Source organism: Nipponia nippon, unplaced genomic scaffold (genome assembly GCF_047370975.1).
Source record: "Nipponia nippon isolate SJK-2023a ecotype South Korea unplaced genomic scaffold, ASM4737097v1 scaffold_4, whole genome shotgun sequence".
Taxonomy (NCBI): domain Eukaryota; kingdom Metazoa; phylum Chordata; class Aves; order Pelecaniformes; family Threskiornithidae; genus Nipponia; species Nipponia nippon.
Genome location: NW_028262358.1, coordinates 80,394,672 through 80,414,330, shown reverse-complemented (window position 1 = coordinate 80,414,330; position 19,659 = coordinate 80,394,672). Strand labels below are relative to the sequence as shown.

At 34.8% G+C, this 19,659-nt stretch overlaps 1 protein-coding gene across 6 annotated transcripts in view; it reads right to left on the bottom strand.

The window, feature by feature from the left end:
• ASCC3 (activating signal cointegrator 1 complex subunit 3) overlaps window positions 1–19,659 on the bottom strand; it is a 289,170-nt gene that overhangs the window by 166,729 nt on the left and 102,782 nt on the right. For all 6 annotated transcript variants that reach the window (XR_015707982.1, XR_015707983.1, XM_087773468.1 and 3 more), the window contains one exon: window positions 8,407–8,571. Coding sequence is in view for 4 of the 6 variants with exons in the window: in XM_087773468.1 (XP_087629594.1) it covers window positions 8,407–8,571 (165 nt within the window). In the remaining 2 variants the exon portion in view is untranslated. The remainder of the gene's footprint in view (window positions 1–8,406; window positions 8,572–19,659) is intronic.

Here is a 19,659-nt window from a genome sequence, read left to right as displayed (position 1 = left end):
TCAATTATTTATCTATTATTCATCTATCCAAGCACTATAGAGACTTTATTTTTCATAATGGTTTTTAGAATTCTAACACATTTTTAGAAGAGAGTTCTCTGCATACATTTTTCAACTACTTTTCTGACTTTCGCTTTAAGAGCAAGCATTAATATATTTTGCTCTCAGGTGCTTCTGAAGAAAAGTCAGTCTTGAAAGTGTGTAGATGCCCTTTTTAAATACAGTCCATTCAAACATTAATATTTTTCATGTGCTGGATCACTTACTATTTGGTCCTAGAAGTCCCCATTAGAGATTGTAACTTCATATACAAGACACTATGAACATACAGTCTTTTCCTGAAACTGCAGTAAAAATTACTGAAAAGACATTTTGGATGACAAAGTTTTCTGTTTACATTCCCTATCACTGGCTGGTTGTATGCAGCTCCGTGCGTTTTCCTCACTACTGGCACACAATATCAAACATTTTAATCTTCATATGTGTTTAATTATCTCAGTAAAAATATAAGCACCATTTGAAACTTCCAAGGCTTTCTTTGGAAAACTGAACTGTCACAGTATTTGCACATCATGTTCTTTGAAAGCTTTACTATATTTATTGATTTGATATTACACTAGAAGTAAGAAATAAAATTGCCATAACTATATTTAAATGACTTATCTAATTAGTATATCTAATTCAGCAGCATTCACGATGACATGTGGAGAACTGACAGCATGTTCAACATACACGTTCACAGAACGCGATTATCACACCATGAAATTCCATGTATACAGAAAAAATAAACAGAAGATAGCTATCCAGCACCGATTTCCACAGTCAAGCATCATCTGCGTTTACACTGTAAATGATAAAGGATCAGGTATGGGAAGTGCCCCTCTGGACTGTAAATTGATCACAGCAGGATCATTTTCTTCCTAATAGGTTTTAAGATTTGCATATCATCTCACTACATTACAGCCGCCACTTGAGAGCATACAGAGTATGCATAAAGATACTCTTTTATCTGACTTCTAAAGTTCTTCCTGAACTTTGTGATCCTGGCAGTCTTCCCATTTCCATGTATTAAAATATCACTTTCACAGAATGAATTACAATAAAGCTGGAAAGCATATCCCTGATTGTTCAACTTGAGCACAGAATTAAGTGAAGCAGACAAGTTTACATATTCTAATCTTTGGAGAACTGTCCACTGGTTAGAAATCAATCTGATATTCAGATGACCCAGGATCACTTCAACACACCTTCTACAGTCAGTCTGTATGCCCTTCAGATGTATGCTAAAGATACACAGAAAATGAGACACAAGTGTTCCTTAGTTTTCAGTCTAGATGTGCAAGGAGATGAATTCTTAACACAGGTTCCTGAGTTCCCTGCTCCACAGTGGTAAGAAAGAAGTACTGCATACAGGGATTCACATTAGTTATTAGTTAGATACCACCCTACCCTGAGAATGCCTGTAAAGTCTCAGGCTCTCATAAGATCTATGTTTTTCACATTATCCAAAAAAAGGAGAAAAGGAGAGGAAAAAATGGAGGAATTCTTAGAACATTAAAAAAAAAAAAAGAGAATTAAAGGTTTTTCAAAATGACTACGAAGGAAGTTTATTAGAATATTTCACCAGTGTTTACTTGTTTATTGATATCTTGTTTACTGTCTAATGAAAGAACTAAGTTGTCAATCAGTCCACATAGGTGGTACTTTCCTAATTTTCGGGACAAAAATGGAAAAAAAAGTAAAATTGCAAAATCAAAAGTACATAGTAAAAATGCAATTACTAATACTGTTTTGAAGATTCTACATAGGACGTTATCTACAACACAAACACTCTGCACAGAATGCATTTGTTACTAGGCAACCATCTAGTTAAGTAATTTTATAAATGAGTTTTACTCTGCTTCCAATGAACCCTGAAAATACTGTGATCTCAGTCCTCCATTTAGAACACATTTAAAAATCCAGAGGTACTGAAAAAATGTAACCATGCAGAAAGCATGATTATAAGCCATATTGTTCTCCCTCAGCTAAATATTAAGTATGCAATACTTTGCCTTAAGAAATGACATTTTGAGTATACCTATTAAAAGATTTCTATGCCCTGCAAAGTGCCATGTCAGTTTTTGGTGAATGACAGAATGCCTTTTCTCATGCTATGCTTACTGTTTTGTTCCCAACTAAGAAACAAAAAGAAATATGAACCCTTCTACAAACCAGTTTAACTGCTTTACCGTATTATGAAAGAACATAAAACATATGACAATCACTATATACCTTTTAAACTCCATGGATAGATCACAAAAATGGAAAAATGTTCACATATCAATAATAAAAAATGACATGCAGAATGACTTCCTGACATCACTTCCATGCAAAGTAATAGAAAAGCTTCTGAAGATTAATTCAAACATTTGATACATAACATTTTCCAAACAAATGGAGTTTAGGTTTTGTTTTTAAAAAGTATGTTGTTTTAAAAAAGTCATTTTTACACAACTACAAGGTTGCCAGAAAAGATAACAAGATAAATCTAGACTCATGTAAGGCATTAGACATAGGCTGAACAACATACTGTTTAGAAATAACATTACAGAATAGGAAGAAAACATGTATTAAATTTATCACAAGCTGATGAACTGACAGATTTTAAAGAGAATGTATAATTGAAAAACAGCAATTAAAAAGGGATGCCTCTAATTCCTTTCTAAGCCTGACTCTATTCAATAATTTTATCCATGATACGCAGTAAATAAAAAATAACGGGTGGCGAGAAGAGCAGGTGATTGGCAGAATTCATATAACTGATGTGTGCGTCAGCCATACAGATAAATCTACGTTGATGGTCCCATTCAAAATGAATTTCTTTTAATTTAGCTCATTCTAAAACAGGCCACAGCTGCAAAACAAGACGCTCTCAGGAAGCATTCTTATAGCAACAAGTGAATCCTGCAGCAACTATGAAGAGGTTTGTCTGAGGACTTAATGAACAAGCATCTGAATGCAAGCTCCGAAGATGATGTGTTAGCAAATTAAGTACATGCAATTCTTAGAGGTATAAAAAGGATAGAACTGAGTAATAGGAGGAATAGACTCTAAAAATACAAATAACAAATAAAAGAAAGTTAGGAAAAAAAGCCCCACAACACTTAAGAGTTGGAAACCAAAAAAATATCGGAGAAGTAACTTCAGTAAGCTTGTTTGGTTTATCCTGTAATAGAAGATGCTGAGAAACTTGATCAGCCTACATAAGGAACATCACTGTGACAAAAGACTAAGAGCAGTCACTCAAGATGAGAAATGAAGAACTAAATGAAATGCCAATGCCATTATTTACTGACGTCTTCTAGTCCCAGAAGACACATACAGGATGAGAGGAAACGGCCTCAAGCTGCACCAGGGGAGGTTTAGGTTGGATATTTGGAAAAACTTCTTCACTGAAAGGGTAGTCAGGCACTGGAACAGGCTGCCCAGGGAAGTGGTTGAGTCTCCATCCCTGGAGGTATTTAAAAGACGGGCAGACGTGGTGCTTAAGGACGTGGCTTAGTGGTGGACTTGGCAGTGCTAGGTTAACGGTTGGACTTGATGATCCTAAAGATCCTTTCCAACCTAAACAATTCTATGATCCTGTGATTCTACAGTGGGCTATCGTTAGACACAAGCTATAGTCATTAGCTCTCAGCCTTTTTTTTTTTTTTTTAAACTGCTCAAATTTTTTCATCAAGAATGGGATTCCAAGCACACAAAAATTCCTAATTTGATAACAATTAGGCATTTGGCTTTGGGTGAGAAACCTCTGAACTTGTTTGCTTCTGATTTCTACTAATGAGGTAAAAGAACGAAACAAAGGGACAGGAAAAAAAGAGGCAGGGGAGATAATAACTAGAGATATTGAAAATGCATCCAGAGCAAGGAAAACTACATGACAGCTGAGAGGGAAAGCTTCTTAAATAAGGTGTCATGAGGAAAGAAAGGTCAGAAAGGCAACATGAGAATTTCCAGGGGAAGGAAAACTCCACCATCTCATGGTCACTGCAGCCAAATCTGCCTTTGATCTTCATATCCCCAATGAGCCCCTCCCTTGTTGGTGAGTATGGGGTACAGCAAAGCATCTCTCCTAGTTGGCTCCTCTGTCACCTGGAAGAGGAAGTTGTCATCAATGCACTCCAGGAACCTCCTGGATTGCTTGTCCTGCTGTGTTCTTCCACCTGTTATTTATCTAGCAACTTTGTTGATCTAATACAAAAACATAAAGCAACTGAAACGTAAATTTGAAGAATGAGACTGTGATGAGAACCATATTTGTGTATCTAAGATGGGAGCTTTGGTTCCCCAAAATCTGAGAAGTCTTTACTATGAATTTTCTTTTATTTAATTTATAATTCACATAGTTGAGAGAAGGTATCAAAACTCACATATCACTCAAGTATAATATTCAGTATGCTTTTTGTGAAAAAATACCCGTAAGCAGTAAAGAAGTCATCAAAATCTCTGAATAATTATGACAAAATAATTCAGTGTCCTTTAAAAGCAGTCATTTTTTTCTTTCAAGCTAATAAACTTAGTAGATTTTACAGAAGTGTGGAAAGTTTGATTAAAAAGTTCAAGCATTTCAGTTTTACATCTGCATTATGCTCTAGACTAAAACTTTAAACATCAAAGCTATAAATTGGATTCAAAGTTGTTTGATGTTATACCTACAGTATATAACAGAGCTCAAAGCAATTTTCCCACCAACATTTTTAGCAAAGTCAATTTAAATCACTTGCAAAAGCATTGTCTAAAATTTGAAAAGTGCAAACATGCATGAATATGCTGTTCATTCTTCTATGAGTAAAACTGTCAGCAATTCCAATATACACGCTCCTTCCAGATTTTTAAAAAAACTGATTCTAAAAAATGCCGTAAGTTAAAATGAACATGTTAAAGTCTTACAGTAAGTGGTGTGACTCAGTGTTCATCTGGGGGAAAGTACAACCATAATTCAAGTATTTTGAGGTACAAATTAGGATAGACCTGCTAATGCATCAGGATATTCCTGTTTTAAGAATGTATTTGCATAGCTGTATTTATATAGCTATGAATACAGATCTGAAAACATTCTTTTCTAGCACAGTTGTAGGCCCAAGTAGCTAGTTGAACATTAATTCTTAAAAAGACGCCACCACCACCCTCCCCCCCCGCCCCAAAGTCTGTTTTTCTCTTATCTACCATCTAAGCAAAACAACCCTCACACACTCCAACAAAACAAGAGACATGCTATAAGACAGGATAACAAGCCCTTGCAAAATGTAAAAGGCACTACGTTATACATCCTGACCTGAACAGGAATCATGACATTGTCTCATAAGATAGTCTCATATACAAGCTAGGGAAGTTGATCCAGATGAAACTATAAGTACACACCATTATTAGAATAGCTATTAGTGATTTATTGAAAAGGCTTAAGTAGTATTCAAAGGAATTTATCACAGTTCTGTCCTAGAAGTGATACAAGAAATGACTGTTCCAGGTCAGACCAAAAACCCAACTACTTCAACACACTGTCTCTCTCAGTGGCCAAATCGGACAACATAGAAACTGGGAAAATGATATTCGCCAGCATAGGCCCCAGTTACTACAGCCCCCAGTCTCATCTAGTGATTATTAATCTGCAATGGATTTTTCTTTGAATTACTTGTCTAATCACTTTCTGAATCCCTCTGCTACAAATCAGGAAAAACTAGTCAATATTTCTGATACCTTGAACCAGTATACAAATCAGGTAATTGATTTCAGCAATTACTGCAGTACTGTAATTGACAATAAAGATATTTTAGATTGATGTTGTCAATGTTTTTTTGTGGGTTTTTTGTTTGGCTTTTTTTTTTTTTAAGAACTGAACAATTATTCTTACCTCCTGTGTGCATGAATATTGAACGAGTATAATGCTTATACAGATAGCAGTGAAAAATATATTCTAGAACTACTTTCAGAAGGGCTGGTGAGGAGCTTAATGTTTCATACAGAAACACTAAAGTCAGAAGGACATTCTCCAGGGTGGGCTGAACATCCTGGGTTTAGTTCCTGCTCCAGGAACATTTATGAATTTGTATCAAAATGCAGAAAACAGAACTATGAGCAGGGAACAGAACCAAAGAAATAAAAACAAATATTTTTTCTTTGAAAAATATCATTAAAACATTATTAGGTGTGGTATTTTTACACTTAAAACATCTATAATAGTATTTTCACTAAACTCCAGTGAAATACTTCTGAATTCAGAAATTGTTATCTTTTTTAGTCACCAAACACAAGTTCCAGTAAGCTCATAATTAGTTATGGATGTATACTGCAAACTTCACAGAGCTATGCTTGCAGGCTCAGATGCTGCAGTATAACTTTTCAGTGTAATTTTAAAAACTAACTCTCTTATTATTTGTTTCCATATTAAAAAGCTAAAACACTTGTACAAAACATCTCCTGTTTCTTTGTCCCCAAGCTCTCTGGGAGGCTTGCAATTCAAAATATTTTTGTCTGGAATTGTTTTTTACTGCATAGTTCTAAATATTTCTACAAGTAGTTTTGTTTTCTGTTTAACTGTGGGGGTTTTTTTAGGGTATTTTTATACTGTCAATTTTCCCTCTCTTCAGCTACCTTCTTGTAAAGATTCACAGTGGTCTCCAATACTGCCTTTCTTATCAGCTTAGAATAAATAAGGTCTTCAGAAAGGTGGTGAGATAGTTAATGTCAAGATTTGTGTTTTGTTTTTCTTTCCAACCATCTCACTTGAGAAAGGGTTACAAATAAGTAGCTTCAATTCCAGATGAATTAAACTCCAACTTGGTAGGTAAAACAAACCTTGAAATCCTAGAAGATTAAAGCACCCTAGAGAGCTATTTTTTAAATGAGTGTTGAAGCAAGATACTGCTATATTACAATAAATGCACTAAGGGTAGGATTCAGTACCCAAGACGTAATTGCCTCAGATTTTATATTCCTTAAGTTACCTGCACAGGCTTGACAGACACAAAACAAAAGGATCTATGGGAGATTTGTGTCCAAATGAAGCAGAAACAGGATGCCAAGCTAAATAATGTAGGGTAGATAAAACGGCTCTAGACATCTATTTTGGACAGCTGAAGCCTATCTTAAAAGTCTCGCAAAACTTCACATTAAAAAATGAATGAGTCTTGCAATCTGACATGAAGTGACCATGGTCACTGCTAGAAGCTGAGATACTTTAGCTTAAAGACACCTAAAGAAAACAAGGTAATCAAATCAATTCAAGAAGGAAAATACAATATCAAACAGGTTAAGCTTTAGTGCCCTTGAGGTAGTCTACACTTTACAAAGCCCTACTCTCCATTCAAAAAAAAAAAAATCTTTCCAAGTTTAGCTTCCGATAAGGAATTATTACTTATGTTGTTCTTTTTACAGGGCCTTTACACTTTTTGTACTGGATTTCAGCAGACATCCATTTTATTCTGTTCCTGAAGGAGCTGGAATCAGATGATTCAGAGAGCCTTAACAAGGTTAGTGTAGCCTTACCAAGAAAAAAGCATGTTGAAAGCTAAAAGGCTTTAAACATCTAACATGCTACAAATAGAGTCATAACAATACCAATTGTGTTTATTTTTAATTTGTTACAGATTATTTGTATTAACATACTTTTGCTCTGCACGACAAAAAAAAAAAAGGCACTCTATCTGCTCCTTACCATTATTTATTTATCCTAATTCCATCCTTTTAATTCATCCCTAAATTCCACAATTTATTTTTCTTGTAAATGCACATCTCTGTAAATCTTGTAAATGCCTAACTCTGAATCTTTCTTTTGTACAAGATTTAAGAAAAACATTCATCCTTTTCTCCTTTTCCCATTTCAAATCTTGGTATTTAGAAGTACCACTAAAGCATGGGGAAAAAAAAAAAGGACCAATTATGCTAAAGTAAAAATTGCATAGCATTATTCTAGCAGTGCTGAAAGTTTTACCTAGATTTAAGACACTACTTTTCATTTAAAAAAAAATTTCTCCTAGGAAAACTGCTAATTAAAAATCAGCATTCCTGGTAAGAAAATACTTTCAATTTTGGTTATGTTAAAACATTAACCTGATTATTTGTTGAAAAATGTTTAATTTTGCTGTTACTTGTACACTAAGTAAACTAATATTAAGTAAATAAATAATAAGTGAAGAAATAGCTCTGTAATAAACTATGCAACCTAGGAATCTGATAGTTGATACAATACAGAAGAGAAGGTAGAAGACAAAAATTTTTCTTCATTCTTAATACAGAATATCTATAAAATAAATTTTAAGCTGTGTAAGCATTTTGATTTCACTGTCTAAGCATATCTCCTTTTACACAGAAATCCATCTGTTCTTGACCAAAATAAAATTCTTTTGAAGACTTTTTCGCTCTTACCTGACGTAAAGTACGTGCTACTATACTTTCAAGTACTGGTCCTCTGTCTTCATGCAACAGATGAACTTCATCGAGAATCAAGAGTTTTACCAGCTGAGAGAGGGCCACATCACCAACACTTTTTCTTGTCACTACATCCCATTTCTCTGGAGTTGTCACAAGCATCTAGTAGAGCAGAAAAAAAGAAATATTCAGCATTTACGAAGAAAAATCCAGATTCAAATTTATAAAAACCCCAGTATTTTAATATACAGCAAAGTAAATGCAATGTAGAGCTTAACAAAGCTATCTTAAATTTTACCTACTTTATATATTTGAGGCAGACACAGTTTGCTGCATCTACGTGTGTTGGATGGCCATTAGTAGGATTCGGTATGGAAAACCATATGGAAATATCAACTCATAACTTCAAGCTACTGTGCATCATTTGTATACATTTTCCACATTGAAACAATTAAGCAGCTATCCAGAATTAACTCCTTATATAATCACGAGTCATTTAATGTATGTGTCTCACTAAAAATTATCTGTGATAAAAGATTTCTAACCTTCACCCCAGCACAATGAACACCTAAGACCCCCCCTTATACCTAAGCTTGAGCTGATAGTTCCCAGTTCCCTGTGAAATGCTTTCTCCCTAAGGCATGCTTTCAAGTTGTACATTTTGATATCCTGATCCTTGCACAGGCAAAACAGATTAAACAACTTCCACCAGTCTTGGAAAAGCTAACTTCTAAACATTATTGTTTCATGTAGATACATCTGTGGTAAGTCTCTATTATGGTGCCATTTCTTGTATGCTCTTGCAATGGCTTCTCTATTTGCATAAATCCCTAAGTGACAGACTATCAAACAGGTAAGTGAGGTACATTCAATCTCCCAATTGCCAAACCATTGTAGTACCCTCTATTCTCCACAATGACAACATACTCAGCAGTCACCTCATGTGATCTTAACACAAGAATTCAAGGAAGCAGCATTTTAAAATTTAAAAATCAGACATGAAGTGGTCACTCTAAAGAAAGCATCTCACTTCTCCCCCAAAAAAATTCTCAGCAGGTGTTTCAAATAGAAATACAGATTTCTCATATACTATTCAACAAAAATAATTTCCTATTTAAGTGCCAACTGCTATGTATAAAGTGCCAACTGCTATGTATAAAACTCCCATAGAACTGAACCTCATCCACTGAAATTCAGTAGTAACTTCCCTGCAAGTTATGACTATGATTTAAGGGCAATTACTTATTGCCCATTCATAACAAATCTAATGAATCACTCTCTATCAAAGCTTGAGGCTTCTGGGACAGGCACAAAGCTTACCTTACAGTCTCACTTATTTCACAAAAAAACCCCTTAGAACTATTAAAATAAAGGCTACCCTGTAACTTTGCAGTTGGAAATCACTCAGAAAATAAAAAGGAAAATTCATATTGTGTTGTTTCATAGGCCCTAATATAAAAGTTTAAAAATTGGGCAAATCTTGTTTAGGTGGTATCTAGAGCAAAATGCGTGCTTTAATGAGTAAAAGAAGATGGGGATTGTTTGATTATCTTTTCTGAAATGAAACTTTTTAAAAATTCAACTACCAATCACTGAATGATATTACGAATTGGCGAAATGGGGAAACTTCTAACAGCTTTCATAAACAGGCATGATACTAAAAAAACCTCACAGACCAGTGATCGTGAACCTGTAAGTGGTTCAAGTTTAGAAATAAGCTTATTAACTTGTGACAGGATCTAGAGAACAGGACACTTGTTTTCTAAAATTCTACTGACATTGACCAAATGCCAGTCAATAATCTTGAATTACCTTATCCTATAAGAGGATAGATAAAACAAGTGTTAGATAGATAAGCAAATGAGGTTTATGCTAGAGCTTTTAAAATAGGAATTCTAAATGGCAAAAACCTCCTACTTCTATCAGTATAACTTTATTTAACAAAGTATTTTTAACTAACTTGCCAACGTTTTCCTCCCAAACATGTGGGGTAGTTTCTTCTGACAGATTTTGATTCCAAGGTTATTTTAATACAAATTTTAGTATCAAGGCCTTTGGCTCTTAAAGCAATATTACATCCATATTTGTCCTCCCAATAAATATTCTTCTGTAATTCTACTTAAAGAAAAAAAGAGCAAACAGTAATAAATAAATTTTAACATTTAGTATTTGATGAACCCATGCTTCACATCACAAATAACAATTGAATCTACAATCAGACAGGAAAACATGCATCTGATCCCTATCAGTTCTTTCATAATAAACACGTTCTATGATTGGGCTTTCTCTTAACTTTAGACGTTCAGAAAAAAACCACTAAGATGACACACAGTTCAACCGTATAGATGATAATGCTTCTACAGCAAATATAATACCAGGAAGCCCCTACAAAAGCTTACGCACACAACAATTGTTTTCATTTAGTCAGCATTTGCTATATTCTAAGCAGCCATGGTAGAATACTAAAAACCCATAAATTAAAAGAGTTGACCAGATACTATCAGTATCCGATCTCAAATTCGACCAGATAATGTAAACGCAACAGAACATGTGATTCATGTCACCTTCTTCTCAAACAAAATCTTATCTGTGAGAACACGATGTACAAATAAGAAAAGTTAAGATTGCTGCACTAGATCCCAGACTGACCAAAAAAGAAAATATTTGCTCCAGACTTTCCCTAAGTCACTGGGACCTGGGATTTCTGAAGGCTAGTCTTGCTAGTAAAGACTGAGGCAAAGGAAGCATTCAGTACCTCAGCCTCTTCCACGTCCTGTCTCATTCAGCAATGAGCCCGCATTTTCCTTAGTCTTTCTTTTGTTGCCTATGTTGTTGTCTTTGATATCCCTGACCAGATACAATTCCGTTTGGACTTCAGCTTTCTTAACTTCATCCCTGGATGCTCAGACAATGTCTCTGTATTCCTCCCAGGTTACCTGTCCTTGCTTTCACCCTCTGTATGCTTCTTTTTTGTGTTTGAGTTTGGCCAGGAGCATCTTGTTAATCCATGCAGGCCTCCTGGCATTTTTGTCTGACTTCCTGTTCGTTGGGATGTACTGCTCTTGAGCTTGGAGGTGGTCCTTGAATATCAACCAGCTTTCTTGGGCCCCTCTTCCTTCCAGGGACTCTTCCAAGCAGGTCTCTGAAAAGGCCAAAGCCTGCTCTCCTGAAGTCCAGGGTTGTGAGCTTGCTTTTTGCCCTGCCCCTTCCTCTCAGGATCTTGAACTCCACCATCTCACGGTCACTGCAGTCAAGTTTGCCTTTGATCTTCACATCCCCAATGAGCCCCTGCTTGTTGGTGAGTATGAGGTACAGCAGAGCACCTCTCCTCATTGGCTCCTCTACCACCTGGAGGAGGAAGTTCTCATCAATGCACTCCAGGAACCTCCTGGATTGCTTACATCCTGCTGTGTTTCTTTCAAAATATTAGAAAAAAACCCTATCTTTCAAAACACATGCGTGTATGGATATTTTTTCCTTCATTTGATCTCCACAAGATATATCCTGATAATATTTATTCTCATCAGAGAAATATTTTTCCCTGCACTGCCTCGCAATATTGTTCCAGTCCAATTGTTCTAGCACCAGAATATATCAGTCTTTACTGATTACCAAGAATTACTCCTGAAGAGACTTTGTGATATTACAGAAAAAGATGCTCCTGTCCTGCAATATTTAAAACACACAAAAGACTCACTAGTATCACTGAGAGAGTGGTGGCGTGTGTAGGGTATTTCTATGTTTTGTTATATTACCAGGTGCATTTTGTTAGCAAATAAAGATTTTTCAAATGCTTGTACTCCTACGAAATAGTAGGTGCAAAAATGTATGACCATAATTTATGAACTGAATTGTAACACTACTACAGATGCAACTGTTACCACTTTAAAATGAGTCATGTCAACCACAAAAAATTAGCAGCTGCACTTCCACAGAACATTAATTAGCAAACAGTGAGGAAATATATTTAGCAATGCATATTAAGACTTTAAGGTGTGAAATACTACGAATGCATGCTACTTAGCTAATTTGCTAAATCTAAATTGGCAATGTTCAGATCACAGTCTTTTTTTTTAAGTCAGTCATGTTATCAGGATATATATTTAAAATGGTATCATTAATTCTTCTGTTCCTGAGTGATGACTAAATATTCATTATAATGGCCTTTTACTTTGATCTTAATTTAAACCAGCAATGTTACTCAAAGTAACAACCTGAATCAAGAGCTATACTTGATATACTGTCTCATTTAGTAAGACCAGAGATCTCCACAGAATGTCTTGCCAGAAAATATGATTGGTTCTTATATTTATTTTGTCAGAAATGACAGTTGAGAAAAAAATTCCTCCAAAAAAATCCAAACAAATCAGCTTTGTAGTCTTAAACCATAAATTGAGTTCAGATATATAAAGTGCTAATTAAAAATACCAGCTAAAAGAAAATGTTGACTGTCAGCAAATGTTAACAATGCTAGAGATTATTTTTTTCAATTAAAATAATAAACAAAGCAGCATTATGATCCATCTCATAATTAGTTTTAAATGCAGTAGTGGCATTTCTTTTTATAATTAATTTTCAGAGACAACGTATTTTATCCACAAAGCTATAAACTCAAAACTGAAATTCAGCTAAAGGATTCGGCTTTCTGATTGGGAGCAAGGGAAGGACACAGTAACCAAGTCTTGAAACATCTTTTTAATATTTTCTTTTTTTTTTACTTTCACTTGAGTTATCAGCACACTGAGAAGCGTGTTCATTTATACTGCTATTTCACCACTTCACCTCTTTCAGTATTGAAATAGCTAGAAAATAAAGTGTCACATTTGCTTAATGAACTGCAGCTCATGCAAGACATTTCAATCTGGTTTTTGTATTAGGGTATGGCTGAATAGAAATGGGTTAACTGTCAACATTTTTACTGTCAACTTAAATTTCTCTTCGCACTTACAATTGTCCTTTTCCAATGCTTTTTGGATTATCATTAGTAACTATTCCACACCGACTTTTTCTACCAGGGAAAACATGGGTTTATCACAAAGAGTCTTCTGTCTTACATGAGGACTGCTGATCAATTTCACTGTTATACCAAAAAAGAAAATAGTTTAAAAAAAAAAAAAAAAAGACCTATTTCAACCCAAAATTATTTAATTTAGCTTTGGGGTTATTTAACATATCCCTACATTACTTTACATAATGTTCAGGTAAGAATTCAAACAAAAAAAGTAACTTCACTTTGAAAAATGGAGTCAAAAGGGACAATACTAACTGATAATTTCAACGTCCACTGACAAAATTTCGAGTGACTGTGAAAATGCATTTTTCTATAATTGCATGATTTGCTAACTATTTTTCTGTTTTTCTTCAGTCCCCTTAGAAGCCAGACCTCATGGTAAGAGGAAGTTACATTTTCACCATAGTTTCACAAGATCAATATGTTGAAAAATGCTGGGTTTTGTTGTTGTTGTTCAGGGTTTTTCTTAGTCTGAAAAGGCTCATGGTCTCATTGAAATCAAATGATCTTCCATAATTTCTTAGAGTCCAACATTAATTTCTAGCAGTTGGCACAGCCTGCAGGTTTACCTTTTCAACAGCTTGCTTGCAATACCTTAAATTTTTTGCTGCTTTAATTTCTCTCAAACACATCTTGCACATGAGTAGTATCTGATTTCTGCCTAAATAATTTGTGCATACACTCTGAGGCTAGTAAAACTATGGTAATCCCCTCAAATTCACACTCCCACAGGTCCAATCCACATATGAAAACATTTCAGAACAAACCCCATAAAATATTTAGTTATAACGTCCCATACTACAAAATTCACTGCTTTTAAGTCCTTCAAGACCATTTTTGAGAACTGTTTTCCACTCTAACCACTTCGGCCTCCAAGTATGTCTGCCACTTATCTGACCTTTTGTCCCTTTCATACATACAACAATAAATCAAAACTCATAAAAAACCCCCACAGATAACTTCCTAATTACTATGATTTCCAGAAAACAATTAGAAAAGACCTAGGTCATTCTTCCTATCTGCCAGATATTGTCAAACCAAAATGTATAAAGAACTGGTTCACTCAGATCTCAGGTTAAACATCAACTGGGATGATAGGAGAAAGGGACTAATGTTCCATTTTTCTTTTAGACAACATACCATTCTGATTACAAAAAAGAGGAAGAACAGTTGGTTGTGAATCATCAGGCTAGTAAATTAAATTCTCCCTGCCCCATTATCTTAAAAGTGGATTCTCAAAATAGTCTACCTTACATCTGTTCAAACCTTCTTGGAAGTTAAGACATCATTACTAAAGTAGGCATGCATGGCAAATTTTAAACATATTCTCATTTTAAGTTTTTGCTTTATCAGACCTGATAACAGCCTAAATTTTGGGACTGACAATGGGTTTATATAAGTTTGCATATTGTGATTCAGTAAACAACCTACAAGTCAAATCATACTTTTGGCAATTTCTCTTCAAACAGATTTTTATAAGTTTCTATTCCTGATGCACATGATAAATAGCCTTCAACTATTATTTAAATACAATATTTTTGAATGAATTGATGAAATGATTACAAAGGAAAGACACTGTTAAATTTCTTATAGCAGAGATTTTATGGACTTTCCTGAGAATAAAAATGAACAGCAGCAACAGAAGACTGAAAACTAGTCTGCCGTAATCAGCCCCATTCAGAACGTAGATCTTGCTGCCAGTGAGCTATTCAATAAATTAATTTTTACAAAATGAATATGAGTAAAGGCTTTTGCAAAACTACAAAGCTGGAATCAACCGTTAGATTTTAAGTCCAAATAAAGAATTGCCAATCTTACAGGCACTAGAATTAGCCAGTAAAACAATCCCAGAGGACTAATCCGAACTGAATTGATGAATTAAAAGCTTTGAATAGAAAAGTAACAAAGATGGCAAAAGGTGTACAAAATTCTGAAGGACCAAAACAGAGGATGCACGAAACAAAATCTTTTGAGAAAATCTCTTATAGCTGCACAAAATAGAGCAGTTGCTCCATCTCCCAAACACTTCACTCATCTTCAGCTTAGCATTCACTTCCGTGTTTTAATTTTCCTGCTACTCTGTTCACAAATGAGTTATGAGCAGTAATTCTTTATGTAGAGTGTTTCCCAGAATCATGGTAACTTAAAATGTTTGATTTTTTTTTTTTTAATTTTTTAGTAGGCCCATGAAACATTAAGCCAAGAAGTGTCAGAGGTGGCAAGCTGGTGTGCAACTGTATGTAGAAGTTTTCATAAAAGGTGGGGAAAATATCTTTTTGGGGAATTTTTCAGAGAAGCAGGAAATACCTGTCATCAGGAATAATAACCACTATCAACAATGGTCAATTTTAATATTTAGCCATGACCATTACTTAAAAGAACCAACCACGGCAACAGACTTCATTCTCATCTAGGCAGGAACAGATAAGTACTCTTCTATGGTACACAAAATTTTTCTACTACAACAAACCTATAGCTCACCACAGACTCCATAAAATCATCATCCTGTAGGGCTATAAGAACCTTACTACACAGGTTCTTATACTGCACTGACAAATGCAGTATGCAAGTCCTTTCTCGTAAAGCATTCTATTAATATTCTCTATCATTTCATTGCCCCCATGCCCTGTGCATGAGCACGTAGTGTTTTAATACATGGTTACGTAGCTTTCTATAACATAAAAGGTAGAAAAGTACCTTGTACTTAGACTGGATAGTGTTGATATTCTGAGTATCAGCACTATTCCATAAATAAGCCTGCACACTGCCATAGGGTAAGCAGAGCAGTAGTAGTATGAACTAACATGTAGTTTCAACATCTTTTCTTAACATAGGACGTAAATATGTATGCCTTTATTATATCAGAATTGTGAAAATGCATACAATGGTACACACAAATACTAATACTTTCAAACATTTGATCTGTAAGTTTGAATTCATATTATTGTATACACTGGGAATTAATATCTATCATTCTTTCTAGAAAGAAACTGTAGAACAAGCTCAAGATTATAATGAACAAATCCAGAGGCCTCTACGTGAGGAAAATACTGTGGATGTCAAATGATCATAATAATAAAGGTTGGTTGTTATGGGAAGTTTCCAAACTGAAATTATCTTCCCAAAGATCAAGATCCACAAACATTTCATGACCATATGTCATCGCACCCCTGCAGCACAACAGAGATATTTTCATATTTAACATACCTATATGAAAATATTACTTCCTCTTTGCTTTGAAATCATTAGAACAGCTGCTAAATAAAGAGTAAACACTCCATTTACGTTCTTTCTCTGTGAAGTTCACAATATTGTTTCTCAAAGCACTGATTAAATCAACAAGAAATACACATTTCCATTGTAATTTCATTCTTTATTTACTTTACTCTCTTAACAGTCATTTCTTTGTCATTTTGCATTAACATTTTTTGTACCTTTCCCACTTTCTATTAAGTAACCCTCTTACTATTTCAGTATCCTTAGAAAAGGGAAAAGACAACCAAATCTTACTATAAAAAACACCTGATACCTGTGGCTATGTGAGCATCTGTTCTCTAAAGGCTACCTCCTGTGCTCCTCCTGTGCAATGACCAATGATGCTGAAGTTACTCGTTTTGTTGTTAGCATAAAAAAGTCTGATTGAAGATACCACAGCCAAAACTAAGGAGAGGTAAAGAGACTGAAACAACTAAAATACAGCCTGGAAATAACTGAAATATATATTCTTCATTGGAAAATGCATGTTAGGTATTTCAGAAATTTGTCTTTTAACAACATAAAACAATAATTAGATATGACTAGAAATCATCCCATCATTTGTGGAATAAGAGAATTCTTTTACTGAAATTAAATGTGATAAAGCATCATTCCAAATACTACTTGCAAAAAGAAGTATTTTCTGAAGTGCCTTAATGATGTTGGAGGAGAAACAATTTTAACGTCTATTTCATTTGCATATACAGTTAAAGAAAAAAACATAGTTCATGTAGCAAGTTTGTCTCCACCACAGTGATGCATTGTGGATGGATAGCAATAAAGAACTCTGGTCTAGCCACTGCTGCTTTCTTGTCAATATTCAAAGACACTCTCTCAAAGATCTACTTCAATTAATATAAAACTTTCTCATCTTTATTGTTTTCACCTTGCTACTGGGTCTTCTCTCTTCTTCTCCCACTCCTTTACATGCATATATAATTTTCGCTTGCCACAGTTGAAAACAGCATTTTAAGACTATGTGGTTGATCCTAGAGGAAGCTTTGCTCAGTCACAGCCAGCACTCCTCATCTTCTGACAGCTTTTTGGCAATTTGGGTATGGGCAACCTACACAGTTTACTCCATTCATGCTATAACTATTTATCTTGGTGCTTTGTTCTGGCAGCAAATTCACTGCAAGAGCTTTACTTGTGCAGAAATGGAGACACAGAAAACTGCACACAACTACACATATCCACCCAGAGCAGCCTCTCGTTGGAATGCAGCATATTCTGCAATTCTGTAGGGAGAGCTGCTATGCTGGGAGCTTTGGATGATTTGGAAATATTTCCCTTCTAGTCAGTGATGCTTTGGAGCTTCTCACAAATTTTAATATTAGATACCTGATATCATAACCCACGAGGGACACTTTACCACTTTGCCACTCTCTGAGGTAAAACTTCATCAAAACATGTTACAAGGGCAGCAGCCTGCAAGTCACTTTCATAATGCTGTTTTTATTCCTCTTTTTATTGCACTCTTACTCTGCATGATTTATTCAAGCATTTCACGAAACCTCATGTGAGCTGGAGCTCAGGCAGGGAGTCGAATAAACATATAGAAAGTAAAACAGAGGGCAGCAATTCAAAACAAGAATTTGAGGTAGGAAGGTAGGAAGTAATAAATAATGAATACAAATATTTTGTTTTTCATAGAGACAAGCATCTGATGCTGTGTTTTGCACAGTCAAAACAGAATTATGTCTCCAGTAAGCAGATTCCTTACAATACAAAGATACACAGATGAGCAGTATACCCATTTGGGTGAACAGATGATCTTATATCAAGTCTTAACATGTATTTGTGGTCTAAAGTAATGGCAATGCAGGATCACATATATTTATAAAAAAGCATCTTAGAAACATTCAATAAGACTATACTTACAAAAAGTATCTACATAAAAGACTGAATTTTTCATGTTAGAAAGACTTACAGAGGTGCATTATGTTGATGCATATTAGCAGCAATCAGTAAGCCACCAAAGCTAATACCAATAATCAACAAACTAGAATCTAGAAATCAACAAGGGAACAACAAAAATTGTAACAGCTGCCACTCAGAACTTGTTAAAATGGCAAATGAATTTTTAACTGAAGAAACGTAACTTTGTTCAGCATGTTTTATTGTATAACTTAATCCTAGGAACTCATGATGATTTAGTTCCTTTACAGAACCCAAGTAGTCCACCTAATGAAGAGGCGACCGATTCACAATGTTATCAGCACACTGCCTTAGCAGAGCAAGATACTTATGACACATCTGACATGTATTGTTTAACTGATTTTTTTCAATGTTGTTTTATTTGTTGTATACTCAGTTTCACAGTTATAATTAACAGATTTAAGTTCGTATGTTAAATTTTAAATTTTATGCTTTCAGCACAGTCCTGGATGTCCCAGCGATTACAAAATTAATTTATAAATTCCAACACTACTTTCAAACCTCAATACAACGGACTCTGACAGAGTTCGTTGTATTGAAGCATTGAAGTTTTTTATATTCTTACTAAAAGAATATAAATCTTTACATGTGGAATAGTTACATTAATCTGAGGAGAAACTATAGAAAACAACAGACATTAGGATCACAATAGCTGTACTGAGAAGTAATATGGTAAGAGCACCTGTTCTCTTGTATTTTTTTTTCTAGGAAAAAAGAGTCTGTTTACAGTCGGTACAAACCTTATTTTAACAACCATAGTGAGGAAGAACAGCTTGCACGCTTTGTGAAATTTAGCTCTTATGTTGTAAAATACACAATTAGCCACTCAGCCTTCAAGCTTAAATAATGATCTAAATGTTTTAAAGGAGTTTGATCCAAAACATTACCCTCTTTTCCTCTTTGCTGTTAATCAGTTCACTAATTATAGTTATACTAACCTCTGATATACTACTGTCAGGTCTGATTGATGCCAATAGCTCCCTTAATCAGATCTGACAACTTTCCGCAAGTGCCTGTCTCTTGAGACACTGCATCCAGCCTGCTTG